Below are 20,441 nucleotides of genomic sequence, written 5' to 3'. Positions count from 1 at the left end.
GGTCCCTAAATAATAGAATAGGATGTCCCTATTTTCATTGGAGAAATGTTGGAGGGAAAGTGACTGTAAAGGGTGTGGTGAAAAAAGTGCAAGTATTCTTAAATGAAACTGATTATCTCCCCCATTACAATTTGGATTCAGGCCTAGTTGTGGGTCTCTTATCAGGCTTGGTTGCCCTGATGAGTGACGTTTATTGGGAGAAGGGCAGAGAGGGTGTAACCCTATTCTTATTAATTTATCTCTCAGCATCTTTTGAAACCATTGACAGGGTATCCTTCTGAGCTGACTTAGTGAAATGCGTATTGGAGAGACTGTTCTACAATGGTTCTGATCTCTTCTCCATGGTCAATTTCAGAGAACAGCATTGGGTGTTTGTCTTTTGGCCCCTTGGCAGTTGTGCTGTGGGTTGCTGTAGGGTACTGTCTTGTACCCAATGCTGCTATTATACTAATTATAATTATTAACATCAGCATCATTCTCATTATTTATTTATTAGTTTCTTGATGTCTAAAAGGTGCCCAAGCAACTTACATCTAAAAATATAAATTCATTAAACCTGTAAAAATTAATATAAAACATAATTTTTCTCATACCAACGAATACAATTCATTCACACACTACAGCCAGAAGAATATTTAACAGCACATTTGACAACAGACAAAACCAGCTCAGTCCATAAAAGGCCTGGGGGGGGGGAGTAAGCTTTTACCTGATGCCAAAAAGATGTTCCACAGATGAGGAGCCACCACTGAGAAAGCCCTCTGTCATTATCCTCTGAGCCTCCCGTAGAAGAAGGACCCAGAGAAGGGTCTCAGGTGAATTTCCAAGGGATGATTACACTGGGAGAGAGGAAACAGATAGTGTAGCTGGAATTTAAGTGGGGTTACATGATATGTTGATGTAGATTAGAACCTGGCAACTGGCAAACAGCCATAATTTGCACTTAACTGAAGTTTCTGAACCATTTTCAAAGATGGCCCCCATGTAAAGCACATTGCAATGCTCCAGTAGTTCAGCCGCCAGTTTAACATGTATGTGAAGCTGCTGGGAGATTAGGAAATCAGAACGCAGATCATACCCAGCTCTATTTCTCTGTAACATTTGAATCAGGAAAGGCCATGTAAGTCTCGGACAGCTGCCTGGATACAATGGTAGGTTGGGTGAGGGCCAACAAACTGGCAATGAATCTTGGGTAGATGGAAGTGCTGTGGGTGGGTTGTTTGAGGGGCCAGATAACAGGTCCATTGTCTATCTCACAGTGGCTAGGTGTGCCTTTATCAGCTTCAGGCTTGTAAGATAGAGGCAGCCATTTCTGGACTGGGATAACTTGATCACTGTTGTCCATGTGCTGGTAACCTTTAACATATACATAACTTCAGTGCAGGACAGTGCTTCATGCATCTGATAAAGTACATTGTAATTCAAAAACATGTCCCCATAATTAATTTGTTAGCCTTTAGGGTGCCCAACATGTTACTCCTGTTTAATGGTGGAGCTGATGCATTGTATTCTCTGCAGGCTAACAGCTTATGTCATAAAAATCTTTGCCATGGCTTCAGGAATAGTATCTTCCATTAACAACGATAACCTCTGTAGAAGTGTGAAGTGGCTGATTCTGGAGAAGCAGAAACCAGATGGAATTTTCCATGAAGATGCTCCTACGATCCATGGAGAAATGCAGGCATGCTTTCTTTCTTCTACTTGACTTGAATAGAATCATAGAACTGTAAAGTTGAAAGGGCTCCCATGGGTCATCTAGGCCAACCCCCTACAATGCAGGAATCTCAACTAAAGCATCTGTGACAGTTGACCATCCAACCTCTGCTTCAAAGCCTCCAGTGAAGGAGGATTACCTTTATTGGCAAGAAAGTGAGGTTGCGATGGACAAGAGGCCATTATAATCACAATCACATGGGGCAGCAGGACCACCAAGAAGGCCCCCTCTGCCAGTCCTACAATCCAAGCTCCAGGTAGGGAGCTAATACCTGGTTTATGTTGATCTATCTATCCTCATTGCTTAGATACATAATCTGTGTTTGTGCACAGAGAGATGGTGGTATGCTTTCTTTCTGCTGCTAGTCCTTTCTGATAACAATACATATCCATGTATTTTCTGGTTCCTAATAGACTGTATTGCAGGCAGGTGGTCCCTCAAGCCTTTTGTCTGATGACCGTTTCCTGCAGGCCAGGTTCTTTATAGAGGCATTCACAAAGAGGACATGGTGGTGAGACACACCCCTACCTACTGCTGCCGCTACGTTACTTTTCTGTAGTATACTTTTCTGTCGTTGTGCAAACCACAAAGGCAAATGGCTTCCCAGGGGATATGCAATCTGCAAAAGATGGGGGAAAGGGGAAGACATATATGTCTTTTGAAATCCTTTGGGCTCTTAATTTTCTAAGCTTGTCAGATTTCTGATATGTTCAGGCTTGCTTCCCCTGCCTCCACACCACCCCCAACTGCCTGTACTTCTGAGCTATGTTCTTGGTGGGAGATCTGTTTGTGTGAACCAAACACATTCAATTGTTCTTGCCCACCCCTCTCTGCTTCCTTCCAGGGAGGTTATAAGGGCGCTGAACCAGAAGTGTCATTAACAGCTTTTGTCCTGATTGCATTGCTGGAGTCCAAAGACATCTGCAAGGATCACGTCAATGTAAGTACCTGTAGACCCATAACAGTCCCTTTTGCACATCCCTCTGAGTTTTGGCTGGCAGGGAGAGGAGAGAGATCTCTATTGTTAACTGCTGCTGTTTGTGTGTTATTTTATGTAATTGTTATTTAAAGGGTTTTTTTCGTTTAACTTTTGTAGGCAGCCTTGAGTTTTTCCATTTCTTTGGGAGTAAGAACGGTGGGAAGATAGATTTGTAAATAAGATTCTGGCTGGAATCAGCTGCAGCATTCTATGAGGATCTGATGCCAGCTTGTAGAAGTGACTGTTTGCCCCTGCTCTGCTCTGCTTTTATATTTATAAATAACACAGATTTTAGAATGGCTCCCTGAATCTCATTTGCTTTCTCAACCAAAGGAGACTGGGCTCAGTTGTGCTGCCCCTGGATCTTCTCATTGCGAAGAAGAGCAGGAGGACATTGCATTATGTTTGCATGAAATGCATAATGTCTGCAGTTGTTCTCCCAAACACTCCTACAGTGTATATTTTGTCCTTTTTATCCAGATTCTAGAGAGCAGCATCAGCAAAGCTTCTGAGTATTTATTAAAACAATATGGGACGTTGCAAAGACCTTACACCGTGGCCCTCACGGCTTATGCTTTAGCCCTGGCAGGAAGGCTCAATGATGACAGAGTACTCATGGCAGCATCAAGAGGTACATTCGTGGCAGCACACTCAATGCAAGAAAAAACATGGTCAGGTTTTGAAGATCAGCTGCTTATGTAAGGAGCAGCTTGGAAGACTTCTAGGAAGAAGGACAGTGGTAGCAGCCAGGCCAAAAGCAGCCTGTAAGCCAGGCATCCTCAAACTTCGGCCCTCCAGATGTTTTGGACTACAATTCCCATCATCCCTGACCACTGGTCCTGTTAGCTAGGGATCATGGGAGTTGTAGGCCAAAACATCTGGAGGGCCGCAGTTTGGGGATGCCTGCTGTAAGCGGCTGCCCTGTGTGAACTGGCAATGCTCTCCAGAGTACCAAGGGAGTACATCCTGACTCCATGCACCCTTCCCTCTCCCTCCTGGCTGCCTTGTTCCTTCTGCTGTTGGGGAGAAATGGAAAGTCTGCAGAGCAGCATGAGAAGGAAAGGGACCCATGGTGGTTGTGGGTGCCAAACGAAGCCAAATACAACAGTGGAGGGGAAAGGGATTTTTTGCATTTGCTTTACTTGCTGGAAGGGGATGCTTGAGCAGGCGAGGGGCAGAAGCAATGTTTGAGTCCCAGACTCTACGTTTATGGAATCAGTGTGTGAAGCCTGAAAGAGAATGGCTGAAATGTTGCGTGGATGAGCCCCAGGGCTGTCTTTTAATTGTTGCTGGCTTCTTCCTTTAAACAAGGGGGGGGGTCTAGGTGACACTCGGGATCCCTTCAAATTCTACCATTCTATGACAAACGGATGTTTTGTTTCTTGCACTGGTTTTCAAAATTCTGTGACTCGTTAATCCTCTTCTATAGCTGTTGTAAATTTGTTCATAAACATACCATAGCATCACAGCAGCTTGGCTAATGGCTGGGGGAGGGAGAATGCTTGCAGGCAAGTGAGAGGTGACAGACAGTTTTTAATTTATAATGTATTATGTAGTACATTGATCATCTCTTAATGGAAACTGGTGGGAATTGGGTGGATCCTTAGGACATTGAGCTCATTTGCCCACCAGGATCTATTTAATGAGGATCTGTTTCATTGCTTATATATAGGTAAGAATCGCTGGGAGGAATATAATGCTCGCACCCACAACATCGAAGGCACATCCTATGCTCTGCTGGCCTTGCTGAAAATGAGGAAGTTTGATGCTGTTGGTCCCATAGTCAAATGGCTGACAGAGCAGAAGTCTTATGGAGGGACGTATGGACAAACCCAGGTGTTTGTTTGCTTTATTCTCCTTCTTCTTAAAAACTGAACTGTAGCCTGCATTTGCACCTAGTTTTGAGTGAAGTGATCAGCCTGTGTCTCTCGGCTATACCACTTTAGATTGCTGGTGGGGTGACCTCCATACAAAACAATTCCCTATACTTTGAAAACTACAGTGGTACCTCGGTTTGTGACTACCTCGGGGAGCGACCGCTTTGGTTTCCGACCACTGCAGACCCGGAAGTGTTTACACCCGGGTTCCACGGCACTCGGATGCGCAGAAGCGCTCTTTGGGCACTTCGCGCACATGCAGAAGCATGCCTTGGGGAGCGACCAACTTGGGGAGCAACCGTCTCCCCGGAACCAATTGTGGTCGCAAACTGAGTTACCACTGTTCTACTTCTACCATAGCCTTTCCATTTAGCATGTTAATATCTCAAATGGGGGGGGGCTCTACTTATAGCCATGTACCCCCATACCCGCCCCAATCTGTAGACTCAGATGGTGCTACAGTCCAGGCACTGGTTAATCACTTCGGGGAAAAGTAAGTGTGGCTGACGGCCGAATTACATGTTCAACTGCAGCTACTTTCCATGTTTGATTTTGTTGCTTCCTACGTATCCTAATGTAGATTTTGCTCTAGGAAGGCTTAGTTTGATCAGAATTGAGTATACATTTCCAGAGGTAACGCTGAATACATTCGTCTGGTAAAGGAGCCACCATAGCCTCTAGAAGGCCATGGAAATTTTTGTCTCAGGCTTTTTAGACTCGTCTGCCCCTGTGCTATATGAAACCAAGAGCGCATTGGTTGCCAGAGGTGATCCCCCCCCTGCTCTCCTACCCCACTACTTAGGATAGGATGCTTTACAGCAGAGGAGGGGCAGGGGGTAAGACGATGCTTCCTCCCTATCCCCTTTATCGTAGAACTATTCACATGTTTTGATCAGCAGGGCAAATAATAGCTTACAGGGGGAGATTTTTATCTGAAAAGTGGTGCAGTTAAGGAATGGTTCCAAACTGAATCAGGGCCTCTCATAACGGATATTAATAACTTTGTAGGAGATCCTGTTCACAGACCTCCTGTGTCATATGTCTAATCTGCCCTCACCCACAGGCTTAAATATGTGGATATTTAAAGTATCAGGTGTATGCCTTGATGGCATGCATGTTCCACATGCTTACTGCAAGAAGCAGCAGCATGACATTGGTGTGCATGCATTAAATACACCTGCTGCCTAAACCCGGAGCTGCTCTGAGTGTGCTCCAGTTTCTCCACTGCCCTGCTGCCTCCCTTATCTTGGTCGCAGGGGCAATGGCAGAGGTCTTGTGAAATCTCGGCAACATCTCATCGGAAGCCGCCAAAGCTGCTACTGCTTCTCTGCTGCCAGTGGAGATGGCAGGGCAGGTGAGGTGCCCATGGCATAGCTGCCAAGTACCCTGTTTTCCCCGGGAAATCCTCGTATTTTCTTACCATTTCCCACAGGTGTCCTGAATGGCAAAATACCCCATATTCCCCCGGATTATGGAGCTCCTGCCGGCGGCCATGTTCTTCTGGTGCTGCGCCGGCACCGGAAGTTGCTTCTAAGCACTTCTGGACATCCGTAGAAGCGACTTCTGATGCCGCTGTGCCTATTTCCAAAATGTCCGCAGCGCCAGAAGTCGTTTTTATGCACTTCCGGACATGCATAGAAGCGCCTTCCGATGCTGCTGTACCCATTTCCAAAATGTCCGCAGCGCCAGAAGTCGCTTTTATGCACTTCCGGACATGCATAGAAGCGCCTTCCGATGCTGCTGTACCCATTTCCAAAATGTCTGCAGCGCCAGAAGTCGCTTCTACGCATGTCCGGAAGTGCGTAGAAGCGACTTCCGGTGCCGTGGCGCTGCTGATCCCAGATTTTTCAATCCAGAACTTGGCACCTATGGCCCATGGGGCACCACCTCTTGGGGTTCCGCTGCCTGAGGTGGCTGCCTCATCCCAACTCATGGTCGGGCCGGCGCTGACTGCAAGCTGAACTCAATGAACTCCATCTTCTTCCTCCTGTTTCAGGCAACCGTCATGGTATTCCAAGCTCTTGCCCAGTATGAGATCGACATCCCTACCCATAAGGAGATAAAGATGGCAGTTTCTATTAAACTGCTAGAACGTCGAGAGATGATTACTTTCCCTATTGACTACGACAACGCACTCTTAGTACGATCAGCAGAGGTACAGCTTTCCTTTGAACGAATGATATTTTACTTATTATTTCCCCCTCTGGAAATAATGATTTATTACTCTGTGGCTAGATTTTGAACTTGGCTTGTTGCAAGAGAGCTGAGGGGAGGAGTGCAACCCAACAAAAAATGTCAATGAAACACAAACGCAATGATATAAAACTCCAGGGTAGGCTGAAAATACTTTCTACAATGTCATGTTGAAGTGCCCTCAACACCATAACTGACTTAATGCCAGCTTTAAAAAATGGACACCCACCGCTAAATATGTCATGGAATTCTACTCAGTATTGATCCAGAGCAGATTCCAATGTATAGTTAGCAGAGTAAAAAACACATTGCAGGATTCCCAAAAAATAGACCAGAGGCAATTGTATTTCATCCAGCAGAGCTTTACTGCTACTGAAGGCAAATGCGCACAATGGTAAGAAATCCAATACATTCAGCATTGGCACTGCTCATAAGAAATCCAGTTGCAGCAGACTTAAGTTAAACTTACAATAATAAGACTAAACCTTAACACTATATACAGAACACCACACCAGAAGGAGAGATAGGAAGAGAAAGTGGAACCCAGGCTCCTTCTGGCCTCTTACCGGTATTATAGTCAGCATGACCTTGACTGAGATAACAGAACCATTTTAAACCAGCTGTACTGAGCTTCTCTGAAGGAATAATCCAAACATCACGAAACTTCTGCTTGTTTCTTCCACACAGAGAAGCTTCCAGAACCCTCTTGAATTAATTGGAATAAGAAAGATCTCTACACATCAGATAAATACTTTCTGTACTAAGAAATGCAAACTGACAAAATAATGCTTTGGTATGCCGCCTTGCAGTGTTTAGCCATTGGTGAATGGTGAATTTTTTTTATGAGGACTTTACAATCACAAAAAGATGTGGGGGACTCCCTGGTCCTGAATGGGGCAACTGTGCCCTTGAAGGAGCAGGTGCGAAGCCTGGGAGTCTTTTTGGACTCACAGCTGTCCATGGAGGTACAGGTCAATTGTGTGTCCAGGGCAGCTGTCTACCAGCTCCATCCGAGACCCTACCTGCCTGCAGACTGTCTCACCAGAGTGGTGCATGCTCTAGTTATCTCCCGCTTGGACTACTGCAATGCGCTCTACGTGGGACTACCTTTGAAGGTGACCTAGAAACTACAACTAATCCAGAATGCGGCAGCTAAACTGGTGACTGGGAGTGGCTCCCGAGAGCATATCACATCGGTCCTGAAAGACCTACACTGGCTCCCAGTACATTTCCAAGCACAATTCAAAGTGTTGGTGCTGACCTTTAAAGCCCTAAATGGTCTCGGCCCAGTATACCTAAGGAGCGTCTTCACCCCCATTGTTCAGCCCGGACACTGAGGTCCAGCTCTGAGGGCCTTCTGGTGGTTCCCTCACTGCGAGAAGCCAAGTTACAGGGAACCAGGCAGAGGGCCTTCTCGGTAGTGGCGCCCACCCTCTGGAATGCCTTCCCATCAGGTATCAAGGAAATAAACAACTATCTGACTTTTAGAAGGCATCTGAAGGCAGCCCTGTTTAGGGAAATTTTTAATGTTTGAAGTTTTATTCTGTTTTTAATGTTCTGTTGGGAGCTGCCCAGAGTGGCTTGGGAAACCTAGCCAGGTGGGCAGGGTATAAATAATATATTATTATTATTATTATTATTATTATTATTATTATTATTATTATTAGGATTTGTCATTTGTTTGCTTGCATCATAGTGTTATATCTCACGTCTACTACAACTTAATCAAACAGTAATAACAATCAATAAAATTGAATCTATCAAGAGAAAATCAAACCAAAGGCACACTGACTTTTTTGTTTTTTCAGACCAAGCTCAATAAAGATTTCATTGTGAAAGCATCCGGTCAAGGAAAAGCAATTATGACCATTGTGACGGTGTATAATGCAAAGCTACAGGAGAGCGCAGAGCTGTGCAAGAGTTTTTCTCTGCAAGTTTCTGTTGAAAATCTCCAGCTGAGTAAGTATGAATGGTGGGCTTAGGTTTGCTAGAGCTAAGGTATTTTCGTCCGTTCCCCCCAATAAAATATTTGAGGGGGACAGCCCCTCCCCCCCCAGTTTCTGGGCATTGCCATTCAAATGGTGTGCATGCACCATGTCTTGTGATCGATTATGTGGGCTGGGAATTTAGATGAGGGAAGTTGTTGGACTCCCATGTCTCATCAGTCGCAGACAGCATGGCCAGGGCTCAGGGGCGAAGGGTTGTGGTCCAACAACATCTGGAATGCCACACGTCCCCACACCTGGTTTAAACATGGGCATGGCATCCTTCAGGAAGGGGCCTGTCGGTGGGCAGGCCAGCAATGGCAGGTATGGATGAATCCCTTCTTCATAAATGGACAACCCAGCCTGTTAGCTCTTCTTCAAAACACCTAAGATTGACACTGCACGGAATTTTACAAAGTGACAAATTCTTTTCTCTTTCCCCCAATTTCAGGCAGGCAGTCAAAGGGAGCCAAGGGCGCAGTCAGGATCAAAATCTGTACCAGGTGAGCATTGGGGACTGTCAGGTTGGTGTGCCCCCCCCGGACTCTGCTCCAGCAGCTAATTATTCCAGATTTATTAGTCAATTACAAACGTTCCGGCGGAGCGAAGTTCCATCAGTCCTCCCTACATGATCCAGCTGCTGAAACTGGGCCCCTCCTCTTCTGTCCCCAACATGGAAGCCCCCACCTTCTCTTTCCCCCCTTCTGGTGTTTTTCAGCTAGCCTTGTTAATCTACGAGTTTTGGGCGATTCTACTCCCCCTATTTCTTCTTCTTCTTCTTCTTCTTCTTCTTCTTCTTCTTCTTCTTCTTCTTCTTCTTCTTCTTCTTCTTCTTCTTCTTCTTCTTCTTCTTCCTCTTCCTCTTCTTCTTCTTCTTCTTCTTCTTCTTCTTCTTCTTCTTCTTCTTCTTCTTCTTCTTCTTCTTCTTCTTCTTCTTCTTCTTCTTCTTCTTCTTCTTCCTCCATTAAGTCAGTATCACAGCTTTCAAACTGCATTCCTTCACTCTGGGTCTCCCTTTCCTTTTCTCTGTGTCCAGATATCAAATTACTGCTGCTCTCTGCTTCTTCCCCCTCCCCTCGGAATTTCTCTTTGCTTATCTCTTCTCCCTCTGTGTCTGCATCTTTTGCTTCCTGTCAGACGACTGGCTGTTCTGACAGGGACTTTCAATATAGACATATGTTATCATCACTGAACATTCATAGGAACAACCAGCAGAAACCTCAAAGGTGGCTTAGCATGAAAATTGCTTACTCAGCTTTGTCTGAACACTTCAGGGGTTGGAGATATTTTGACCTTTAAAGTCTCCCTCTGGGCCACTGCACTACGAACCTCACTCTAGAAATCTACTTCCAAGTGGACTTCCTTCAGAGATGTAAACGAACACGCACACTGGTATGGGAGGAGGTGTTCTTTCAATTATATGTGTGCCCTTTCTTCTTCTTTTTTGAAAAAAGGTGGACAGCTTGTCAGATGTGTAGTGAATGAGGGGTGAGGAGTGAGGATTTGGCTCGTTCTTATGTAGCTGGAAGAGCCTTCCTTGTGAGGCACACCTTGCTTTTACAATACAGTGGTACCTCGGTTTTTGAACGTCTACGTTGACGAACATTTTGGTTTTTGAACGGCATAAATCCGGAAGTAAATGGTTCGGTTTTCGAACATGCCTCGGAAGTCGAACATGCCATGCGGCTTCTGTATTGAGTTTTCCATATTGATTTTTCCATATTAAAGCTTCCGTGTTGAGTTTTCGAACGTTTCAGAACTCAAAGGGACTTCTGGAACGGATTACGTTTGAAAACCGAGGTACCACTGTATTTTCATTTAGACAGGAGGTAAAGGCACACCTCTTTGCCCAGACTTTTGGACAGGGGTTAAGTTCATGGTAATGGTATATTTCACTTCTGCTGCCTGTATTCAGTTTTAAACTGTTAGGATGCTGACTGATTTATTGTTTGGGAGGTTGTGGGAAGCTGCCATTACAAGTCCTTTCAAAGTGCTGTGCATTAACCAAGTTGATCACATTGTACTTCCCTTCATCCTTTCTGGTTCTCACTGTTCAAACCTAAAAGCCTGAGAATTGGCTTCTTACAATAACATTAATATGGGAAACTGATAGAACTGAAGCGAAATCTATTTTTAAACTATGAAATTCATTCCGGTGTCATTTTTCCTCTTGTCACTGATTCTAGGTATCTTGGTAAAGTTGATGCCACAATGTCAATCATTGATGTCTCCATGCTTACTGGTTTTGCACCTGACACTGAAGATCTCAAAAGGGTAAGTGATGCTGAAACCAACCGCTCAAGTTGTTCTGTGAGGATATTGCCCTGGAAAATTCACTACAGTCAGTGAAAAACTGTAAATAGATATCCAGAGAGAATGGAATAGGATTTATCATCTATGCGCCACCAGTTCTCCTGCTATGAAACAGCAGCTTACTAGGCTAGATGCAACAGAGGATGCCTGTTTCCTACCAGTTCCTTGAAGACAGGGGTCTGTGTAAATGTGACCCTGGCCAAAATCGGCAGCTTTTTATTATCTGTTATTCTTTATGATTTGTATTAGTGTCCTTGTACAGTTCAGGCTGGATACTTATTAGAGCAGGCATCCCCAAACTTCGGCCCTCCAGATGTTTTGGACTACAATTCCCATCATCCCTGACCACTGGTCCTATTAGCTAGGGATCATGGGAGTTGTAGGCCAAAATATCTGGAGGGCCGCAGTTTGGGGATGCCTGGATTAGAGGTTACTTTAGCAGGAGTTATCCTCAGACTGAGGCTCAAATGGGAGCTGCAGCTCTGCCTCTGTACCTAGCTCTTAACTTTGCTGAGAGCAGTTCCTTCATTTAAATTGGCACAGTTAAATTAGCAGCCTTGGGCTGCAAGAGATCAAGGGAAAATGGCTCAAGGTTGGGCAAAAGCTCCCTGAGGGATGTTGGGAACCTTATCAATCACAGATACAGGAACTTCCTTATTGCCCCTGCCTTGGCAAGCATGACTGTGGAATTTCCCCGACAAAGTTCTCTAGCTGTGTGAAAATTCATTCTGCCTATCTGAAGCCTGGCACCTCCAAATTTCCTCTAGATGAAATGCGCTACCCCTGAGGGGTTGCATGCTTGGGTTAACTCCACCCCTTTGTGCCAATGATGTCAATTGTTCTTTCTGTGTTCAGCTTTCTGAAGGAGTCGACAGATACATCTCCAAGTTTGACATCAACGACGCCATGTCTGATAGAGGGAACCTCATCATCTATCTGGACAAGGTAAAGACTTGTGGGAGAGGTTCTAGGAATAACTGGCATAGCTGAGAGTAACCATTTAAAGGCTGGCATCCGAAGACTTGTTTTCTCTTTTGTTTTCCCATCCTAGGTTTCTCACACGGAGGAGGAATGTTTGCAATTTAAAGCTTACAAGTATTTTGAAGTAGGTCTCATTCAGCCAGGAACTGTCAAGGTGTACAGCTATTATAATCTAGGTAATGGCTACTGTAGTGTAAAATGGGCTTGCCGATCAGAAGGTCGGTGGTTCAAATATGCACGATGGGCTGAGCTCCCATTGCTCTGTCCTAGCTCCTGCCAACCTAGCAGTTCAAAAGCATACCAGTGCAAGTAGATAAATAGGTACCGCTGCGTCGGGAAGGTAAACGGCGTTTCCTTGCGCTCTGGTTTTCATCACGGTGTTTCGTTGCGCCAGAAGCGGTTTAGTCCTGCTGGCCACGTGACCCGGAAAGATGTCTGTGGACAAACGCCGGCTCCCTCAGCCTTAAAGCAAGATGAGCGCCGCAACCCCATAGTCGCCTTTGACTGGACTTAACCATCCAGGAGTCCTTTACTTCTTTTTAATGTAAAATGTACCCTTTACATGAAGGATAGTCTGAAACTACTCTTGGCTTTGTTGAACTGAAGGACATAAAACACAAGCTGGATTCCCTGAACATGACATGCAGCTCTTCCAGTGGTCTCAGCATAGTAGAGCCCAGCCAAATAGGAGTAAGGATTCTAAGAACAAAAGCCAAATGACAAGAGAGCAGAGGCCCACAAGTAGCACTCAGCTCAGCAACATCCAGCCCTAGGACATCCCTTTTCTAAGCAGCCATATATAATTTCCTTCCAAGGGCAGTAAACAAAACCAGCATGGCCTGGCTCCTGGTTTCCTCTGCTCTAGCACTAACCCACCCAAGGTGCACGCAAGAAAGGCAGAATACATTCATTCATTCATTCATTTCTCCAAACCTTTATTAGGCATTACAGATAAAGACCATCTTAAAAGATCCACATACACCGTTATCTATCTATCTACTGTTGTCTGTCTGTCTGTCTGTCTGTCTGTCTGTCTGTCTGTCTATCCAAACCTTTATTAGGCGTTACAGATATAGACCATCTTAAAAGATCCATATACACCGTTATCTATCTATCTACTGTTATCTGTCTTTCTGTCTTTCTGTCTTTCTGTCTTTCTGTCTTTCTGTCTTTCTGTCTTTCTGTCTTTCTGTCTTTCTGTCTGTCTGTCTGTCTATCCAAACCTTTATTAGGCATTACAGATATAGACCATCTTAAAAGATCCATATACAATCCATCTATCTATCCACACATCACACACACACACACACACACACACAGAGAGAGAGAGAGAGAGAGAGAGAGAGAGAGAGAGAGAGAGAGAGAGAGAAGCAACAATATAAGATATAAAGTAACAAAAAAATTCATTGGAGTGTCTTCCCACTAAACCTTGTCATTCACCACTCTTAAGAGATACTATTGACAGAAGCTCAGCCACCCTTGCAGTTACTTCCAGGTTAATATCAGACAGGTAGAATCTGATATTTTCATTGTGCCATGATGTGAAAACTACCAAAAAAGGGGGATAACACGTGTTTACACTGGACAGTAGAAAAGAAGCCCTCTTGATGGGTTTCCCTGCATTAAGTCAGGGTGATGTGTCGCTTGGGAGAAATGGGTCACCCACTCCTGCTCTGTGCATTTCCTAAGGCGCCTTTCCTTTTGGAATCAAACCCCCACAAGGGAATTAAATCGGTGAGCCGCACAGGCGTGTCATTGGGGAAGCAAGGACCTCTCTTTTCATTCCTCCTTTCAGATGAGCAATGCACCAAGTTCTACCATCCCTCCAAAGATAGTGGCCTCCTCGATAAGATATGCCATGGCGAAGTTTGCCGGTGTGCAGAAGGTAAGGCAGGCTGTGAAGCAGAGATGCTGATTCCAGTCACCCAAACACAGCTTTGGGGATGTGGGGAAGGTTGGTCAGCATGGAAACAAAGGTCCTGTAGACATTTGTGGTTTCTGAATTACAGGAATTAATCTAGGGTGTATCTATGATCCCATAGCGAGGGATGGGGTTGCTATTAAAAGAACCAGGTCTTTGCAAGATTTGGCAAAATCACTGATGGGTTTGGACTTGGTTGACGCTTCAGTAGTTTGATGAAGGGCCTTCTTGGAGGCTGCTTCCGGACGTTGGAACTCCCTCCTTGGAGAAGCTACTACTGACTACTTTTAAAGAAAGAAATGTGAAATAGAGGGGAGAGGGAAGGCTGTTTGTAGTCTGAGGTGGAGAAGAGGGCATTGTCTGTGGTAGTGCCTAAGTTGTGGAATTCCCTCCCTGCAGAGATATGTCTGGCTCCTTCACTGTATAGCTTTTATTGTATGCCAAAGAGACATTTCTCTACCCTGATCTTTGATACCTAAGATGCATTTTTAGGACCCATTCCATTCTCCTGACTGTAAATTGTTTTAACTGATTTTAATATTGTAGTTGAATGTCATCATTCAGATCCCCCCCCCCCCGAGGGTTCTTGGTGATGGAAGCTGGGAACAGAATGGAGTCTGATTTTCAGAATTGGACTGGTGTTTGAGAGAGAGAGAAATAGAGAGTTTCCCAACTTTTGGTGCAATCCTAAATTGGACCAAGGGGAGTTTGTCCACCACAAATTGATTGCACTTCTTCCAGTTCCTTTTCAGCATATTCTTAATTAATGCTCCATTTATAACTACTAATATTTTTCTATTAAAATGCCAATTGCTGGATAAACTAAATTCTCTCTATAAGTTCTTAAAATCTCCTGAGTAGGCTCATGGGTAAGCAAAGAGGGTTGTAATGTAAATAAATGCTGCTTGAATCCAGAAATATTTGGAGATTTGGCAGACACAAAGATCAGTCTCTATCGCATCTATCCCAGAAACAATGAGGGACTTTCAGGTACAACTTGCATGTCTTCATTTTGTCTCTCTCCTCTTCTCCCAAAGACAACTGCTTCTTGCAGAAAGATGCAGACAACCCTGTTGATGTTCATGCACGAATGGAAGCAGCCTGCAAGCCAGGAGTGGATTATGGTAACTGAAGTTTAGATTCCTGAGCCCTGTAAATTCAGGAGTGGATGTGTTTTAATGTTAATGACCACCAACACCTTAGCAACCCTTGGGGGGTGTCTGCCTTGCATTTTCTCATGGTTGGATGCTTCCCTCCACATGGTCAGTTGCTACAATGCATAAAACAGGCGCATGGTGGCATGTTTTGTGAACACCGTATTATAGTTTGTTGGTGCATGTAGAGCAGGGGTAGGCAACCTAAGGCCCGTGGGCCGGATGCGGCCCAATCGCCTTCTCAATCCGGCCCACGGATGGTCTGGGAATCAGCGTGTTTTTACATGAGTAGAATGTGTCCTTTTATTTAAAATGCATCTCTGGGTTATTTGTGGGGCCTGCCTGGTGTTGTTACATGAGTAGAATGTGTGCTTTTATTTAAAATGCACCTCTGGGTTATTTGTGGGGCATAGAAATTAGTTCATTTTCCCCCAAAAAATATAATCCGGCCCACCACATGGTCTGAGGGACAGTGGACCGGCCCACAGCTGAAAAAGGTTGCTGACCCCTGATGTGGAGTCTCCAATCTATTACAAAGAACTTATGTATTCTAGAATTAGACCTGAACCAATGAAGGGGCTCTGTATAGACAGGGGCTAAAATGCAAACAGATTTCCTGTCTCTCCAGAAATGTTAGCAGCACTGTTGATGAGGTGCCACTGATGGGAGCTTAGACCTTCATGAAAAACACAATACAATACAATGCAATGCACACGAAAGCTCATACCAAAATAAAATCTTAGTTGGTCTTTAAGGTGCTGCTGGAAGGAATTTTTTAATTTTGTTTCGACTACGTCAGACCAACACGGCTACCTACCTGTAACTTAAACAATACAAGCTGAATGACTTGTTAATGCTTTTATGTGGAAAACATGCAACCATCAATTAATGACTTTTCTCTGTCTTTGTTTTGAAGTGTACAAAACCAAGCTGAGTCATATAGAAGAAGAAAATGATTATAACAACTACTTCATGGAAGTTCTGGAAATCATTAAAGCAGGTAAGAATTTCCCTCCTGAAGAAAAACATGCCTTGGGTACAAAAGCAGGGACTGTTTATAAAAATATTTATTGATTTAAACACTCACTTTCGGCCAGTGATATTCAGTCTGTGTTGTTATGGGTCCCTAAGGTTCCTCAGAAACTTCCCTGAAAGGCAGCATTCCTTGCACTATCAATCTTTTCAAACCACGGTAGGTTTACTCAGGATGTACGTACTGGAACATTTCCCAGAATTCTCCACATTTCACAAGCGAACATGGAAATGGTTTTCTGTAGCTAGAATCTCTGGAAACCAGGGGTCTAGCATACTAAGAACCATTCTTTGTGACACACATTATGAACATGGTGGATAAAAATAAAATAAAATAATTTTATTTAAATTGGATTTAAAATCTTTCTAAAGATAGTTTTCTATTTAAGTTACATTATAGTCCAAAGGCTATTCATCAGTAAATAAGGATTTGTTTTAAGTTTTTCATGTGTGCTAAAACTCAGTCTGTTCTTTTTATATAATCATTTAACAAACACATCATTTAACAAACATGGACACATATGCTATAATGTTATTGTTTTAGTTAAATAAATTGTTTAAATTTTTATTACAGAAATGATTATTTTTCTCCTTCCAATAAAGTGCAGCAGAAAAGATGTCCAAATATAAAAAGATAACTTGTGAGGTTTAATAATAATTTCATAATTATCTGTCTATGTATTTCAAATAGTATAACCAAATCAGTAATTTTTTATATAACTATAAAAACTACTCTGAAAATTTATTATTCCAAAAACGAAATCTTCATCTGGTTGTAAATATTAAGATTATTCCAGCAACAATGTTTTTCTGTAAAAAATAAAAATAAAAATAAATCAAGTCTCACAGACTAGTGATTTAAATCGATTTGATTTAAATCAAATCCACCCTGATTATGAATAACAAACCTTTTTTCTGATAATGAGTAATGATTACCCTTAGGGTTGCCATAGGGTTGTCAAAAAGTGAAAATCCGGACACAGAAGTTGTTGAGCAAAAATGACACTGCAGACATGGGTGTCTGTCAATTTCTACCCATAAGGCAACCCCTGATCTGCCCATATGCTAAATGTGGATGGAAGCATATTTCTGCGTATGTTCCTTGCTGGATGAAGAACTGAGTTTGCAAAGAGATCCAATCCAGAATCTGCCCATTAACAGATTGTTCAGCTTGTTTTTTGTTTTAGCTATTTATTTTGTGCATTTATCCTGCATTTTTAACTTGTGAACCGCCCTGAGATCTTCATATGAAGGGTGGCATATAAATCCAGTGGCATATAAATCTAATAAATAAAAATAGAATAAATTTAAAACACTTCTGTCTCACCCTTCACTGCAAAATGCAATCCCATAGGGCGTAACAATTAAATGTAAAAGTAATAAATTAAATGTAAAAGTAATAAATATATATTAAAAAACACAGCAGAAAATTGAAGCAGATAAAATTGCAACCAAATAATAATGCAAAGCAGTCCAATCTGACAATAAACTCCAACAAAAACCCAAGTGAATAACTAGGTCTTTACTTGATATACAAAGCTGAACAGCATCGGTACCAGTTGTATCTTGGGGTGAAGGAGGTCCAAAGTTGGGACATCGCCACTTAGAAACCTCCCCCATACATTACTGCAAATCATTTTGACATTGAAATGGAACTCTACCACAAGACCTTATATATGTATATTTATAAGCCAAACTTAATATTCAAATAGGATTTTGGCTCGGATCACAATAGGGGCTTGTTCACACTTATCTTTCCTCCACTTTCCCCAGACACAGTCCATGCTTTAAAGCTCTGTGTCAGAACACTTCCCAGCCCCTCCAGATCTTTCCCCTTGAAAACCCACTCTTTAAAGCTCAATTGGACCAAACAGCAATCCTTGGAAAACCCAAACTGATGTTTAATCCAGTTGAGCACCAAAGAGCATGTTTTTGCAGGGAAAGCTCAGGGGCAAAAAGAAAACACTCAGACACGGAGCATTTAAGCGCAGACATGTGCCTGTTTCGTCTGATTCCTAGGGAGTGATGCAAACCCAGAAGCCAAGCCCCGCATGTTTATCAGCCACAAGAGATGCAATGAATCTCTGAATCTGGTGGTGAACAAGGACTATCTAATCTGGAGCCTCAACAGTGACCTGTGGCAAACCAAAACTGAGTATGTATTTCATTTATTTAACATATCCTCTGCTTCCTCCACCATCAAGTCCATGGAGTGCCTATAGTGTGGGGTTCCCCAAACTAAGGCCCGGGGGCCGGATGCGGCCTAGTCGCCTTCTAAATCTGCCCCACGGACGGTCCGGGAATCAGCATGTTTTTACATGAGTAGAATGTGTCCTTTTATTTAAAATGCATCTTTGGGTTATTCGTGGGGCATAGGAATTCGTTCATATTTTTTTCCAAAATATAGTCCAGCCCCCCACAAGGTCTGAGGGACAGTGGACCGGCCCCCTGTTGAAAAAGTTTGCTGACCCCTGCTATAGGGAAACAATTCCTTCAGTCCCACTTATTATAAACATGTTTATAAACATTTGTGCTTCTTTGATTTTTAACTTTCTGGTGGAACTTCATGCCACTATAACTCAGAGTTCATCATTGTGACCCTTTCCCACTGCCACCGATTCCCTTAGAAAGCTTTCAGAACCTCCTGTCAGCTTCATATAGTCAGCATAGGAGTGAGATTGATACCAAGACATTCTCGGCAACTGATCCATGGGACAAGACCTATTAGCGATTAGACCTGACACCCCATCAAGTCTGTGCAGATTCTGTTCTTGCATCTAAAGAGTTAACTCCAACTTTAACTGCTGGCTTGCTCCTGTCACCTGTGTGCAGATACCAGCTGATAGCTGGTGTCTGGATTCATCCACTACACTCAGGTCAACCAGTTTACCTGTGGAGTACTGATTCAAATCTCCCCTTCTCCCCTTTCCAGTTTCAACTACATGATTAGCAAGCATACCTGGATTGAGAACTGGCCAAATGATGACGAATGCCAGGATGAAGAATTCCACGACCTGTGCAATGTCTTAACGGAATTTTCTAACACACTGATTACTTTCGGTTGTAACACTTAATGATGGAGAGGCCAACTGGAGCAACTGGAGCCCAGGAGATGGGTTTGAGTCCGTGTTTAAAGGACACCTTCCCTTCTGAAGTTCATCTTCTTTTGTTTTTCGCTCAATTTCTCCTTAAAAGAGAGGGAGGGAGGGTTATACATACACAAAATAAAGAATTGCTTTCTTGTCATGTTAATTCTTGGCTAATCACCTTATGTTTCTAATGCTCTTTCGGTTTTTATTCATTTAATTTTATTCATTTAAAGCACACCATCAGTGTGCATGAATGGGAACACAGGTCTAATAACTTGACACAGGGAAACAACAGAGACAGGGGAGGCAGAGGTAGATAGTCAAATGTAATTGCAAATTTCTGGTGGTTGCTTTAAAAAAACATTAAGCAATGAAGTTGACAGATGCATTGTAGTATAGATGATCTCTACACTGGACCTGTTAAGTTCAATAACTTTTTGTCTGATCTGTTGGGCAGCTACAGCAAACATAGAAACCTTACAGGCATCATATTTTTATCTATAAATTAATACCCTGTTGTTTAAAGGAAACTCACTGAAGAATCTCTTTCAAAAGCCTTTCGAAATCTCTTTCAAAAGTATACAGGAAGTATACAGGATGCAATGTAATACATAATCAACAATATCCTCCATCTCCCCCCCGATTACAAATGTAGCTTGTAGGAAAGTGCCCATTTGTTTTCAGGGATAAACTTAAAACTGAGCTAGAATGGATGGAGCACTTGCAAGGAAATGCTGGGGGAAGAGAGAATTGAATGGAGCAGGTAAGCAGCGGCGGAGCAAGCCAATTGGGCGCCTGGGGTGACGGGCATGCCCTGTGCCCAGGGGCAGGGCCAACCACCCATGGGGTGGGGCGAGCTGGGGCAGGACGTTCCGCAGGGCCTTTGAGGAGTCTGCCTGCCTCCTCCCACTCAGCCACCCTACAGCTGAGGGGGAGGTGGTGGGCAGACCATTTGGGGCAGCATGGAGCCTGTGGGCGCCCAAGCCACCATGTCACTCCCAGGAGAGATGGGTGGCTCGGGCGCACTGCAGGCCCCTTCCTCCATCCCTGCATGTAAGCTCCTTAGTACCGTAGTTGTGGAAAAGAGCAATTGTACATATGCTTAGATCCAAGAGACCTCAACAAAGCAATCAAAAGAGAGCCCTCGAGTTCATTGGAGTTCTGCCTCGCTGGCAAACCTCTCTGCCTTGCAGTGGGACTAGA

The 20,441-nt window shown here is 43.6% G+C and overlaps 1 protein-coding gene across 1 annotated transcript in view; it reads left to right on the top strand.

Annotated features, from left to right (window-relative positions):
* LOC118097624 (A.superbus venom factor 1) overlaps positions 1-19,401 on the top strand; it is a 62,644-nt gene extending 43,243 nt beyond the window's left edge. Inside the window, exons 26-40 of the mRNA XM_060269009.2 lie at positions 1,519-1,681; positions 2,559-2,654; positions 3,174-3,324; positions 4,366-4,529; positions 6,567-6,725; positions 8,572-8,722; positions 9,200-9,251; positions 10,935-11,022; positions 11,917-12,006; positions 12,113-12,218; positions 13,838-13,927; positions 15,001-15,087; positions 16,034-16,117; positions 18,169-18,304; positions 19,082-19,401. Of these exons, the coding sequence (XP_060124992.2) occupies positions 1,519-1,681; positions 2,559-2,654; positions 3,174-3,324; positions 4,366-4,529; positions 6,567-6,725; positions 8,572-8,722; positions 9,200-9,251; positions 10,935-11,022; positions 11,917-12,006; positions 12,113-12,218; positions 13,838-13,927; positions 15,001-15,087; positions 16,034-16,117; positions 18,169-18,304; positions 19,082-19,223 (1,759 nt within the window). The 3' untranslated portion in view covers positions 19,224-19,401. The remainder of the gene's footprint in view (positions 1-1,518; positions 1,682-2,558; positions 2,655-3,173; positions 3,325-4,365; positions 4,530-6,566; positions 6,726-8,571; positions 8,723-9,199; positions 9,252-10,934; positions 11,023-11,916; positions 12,007-12,112; positions 12,219-13,837; positions 13,928-15,000; positions 15,088-16,033; positions 16,118-18,168; positions 18,305-19,081) is intronic.
* Positions 19,402-20,441: the final 1,040 nt, after the last annotated feature.

This window comes from Zootoca vivipara, chromosome 15 (genome assembly GCF_965207765.1).
Source record: "Zootoca vivipara chromosome 15, rZooViv2.hap1.1, whole genome shotgun sequence".
Classification (NCBI taxonomy): Eukaryota; Metazoa; Chordata; class Lepidosauria; order Squamata; family Lacertidae; genus Zootoca; species Zootoca vivipara.
The sequence above is the reverse complement of the archived record's forward strand: the minus strand, read 5'-3'. Positions and strand labels throughout refer to the sequence as shown.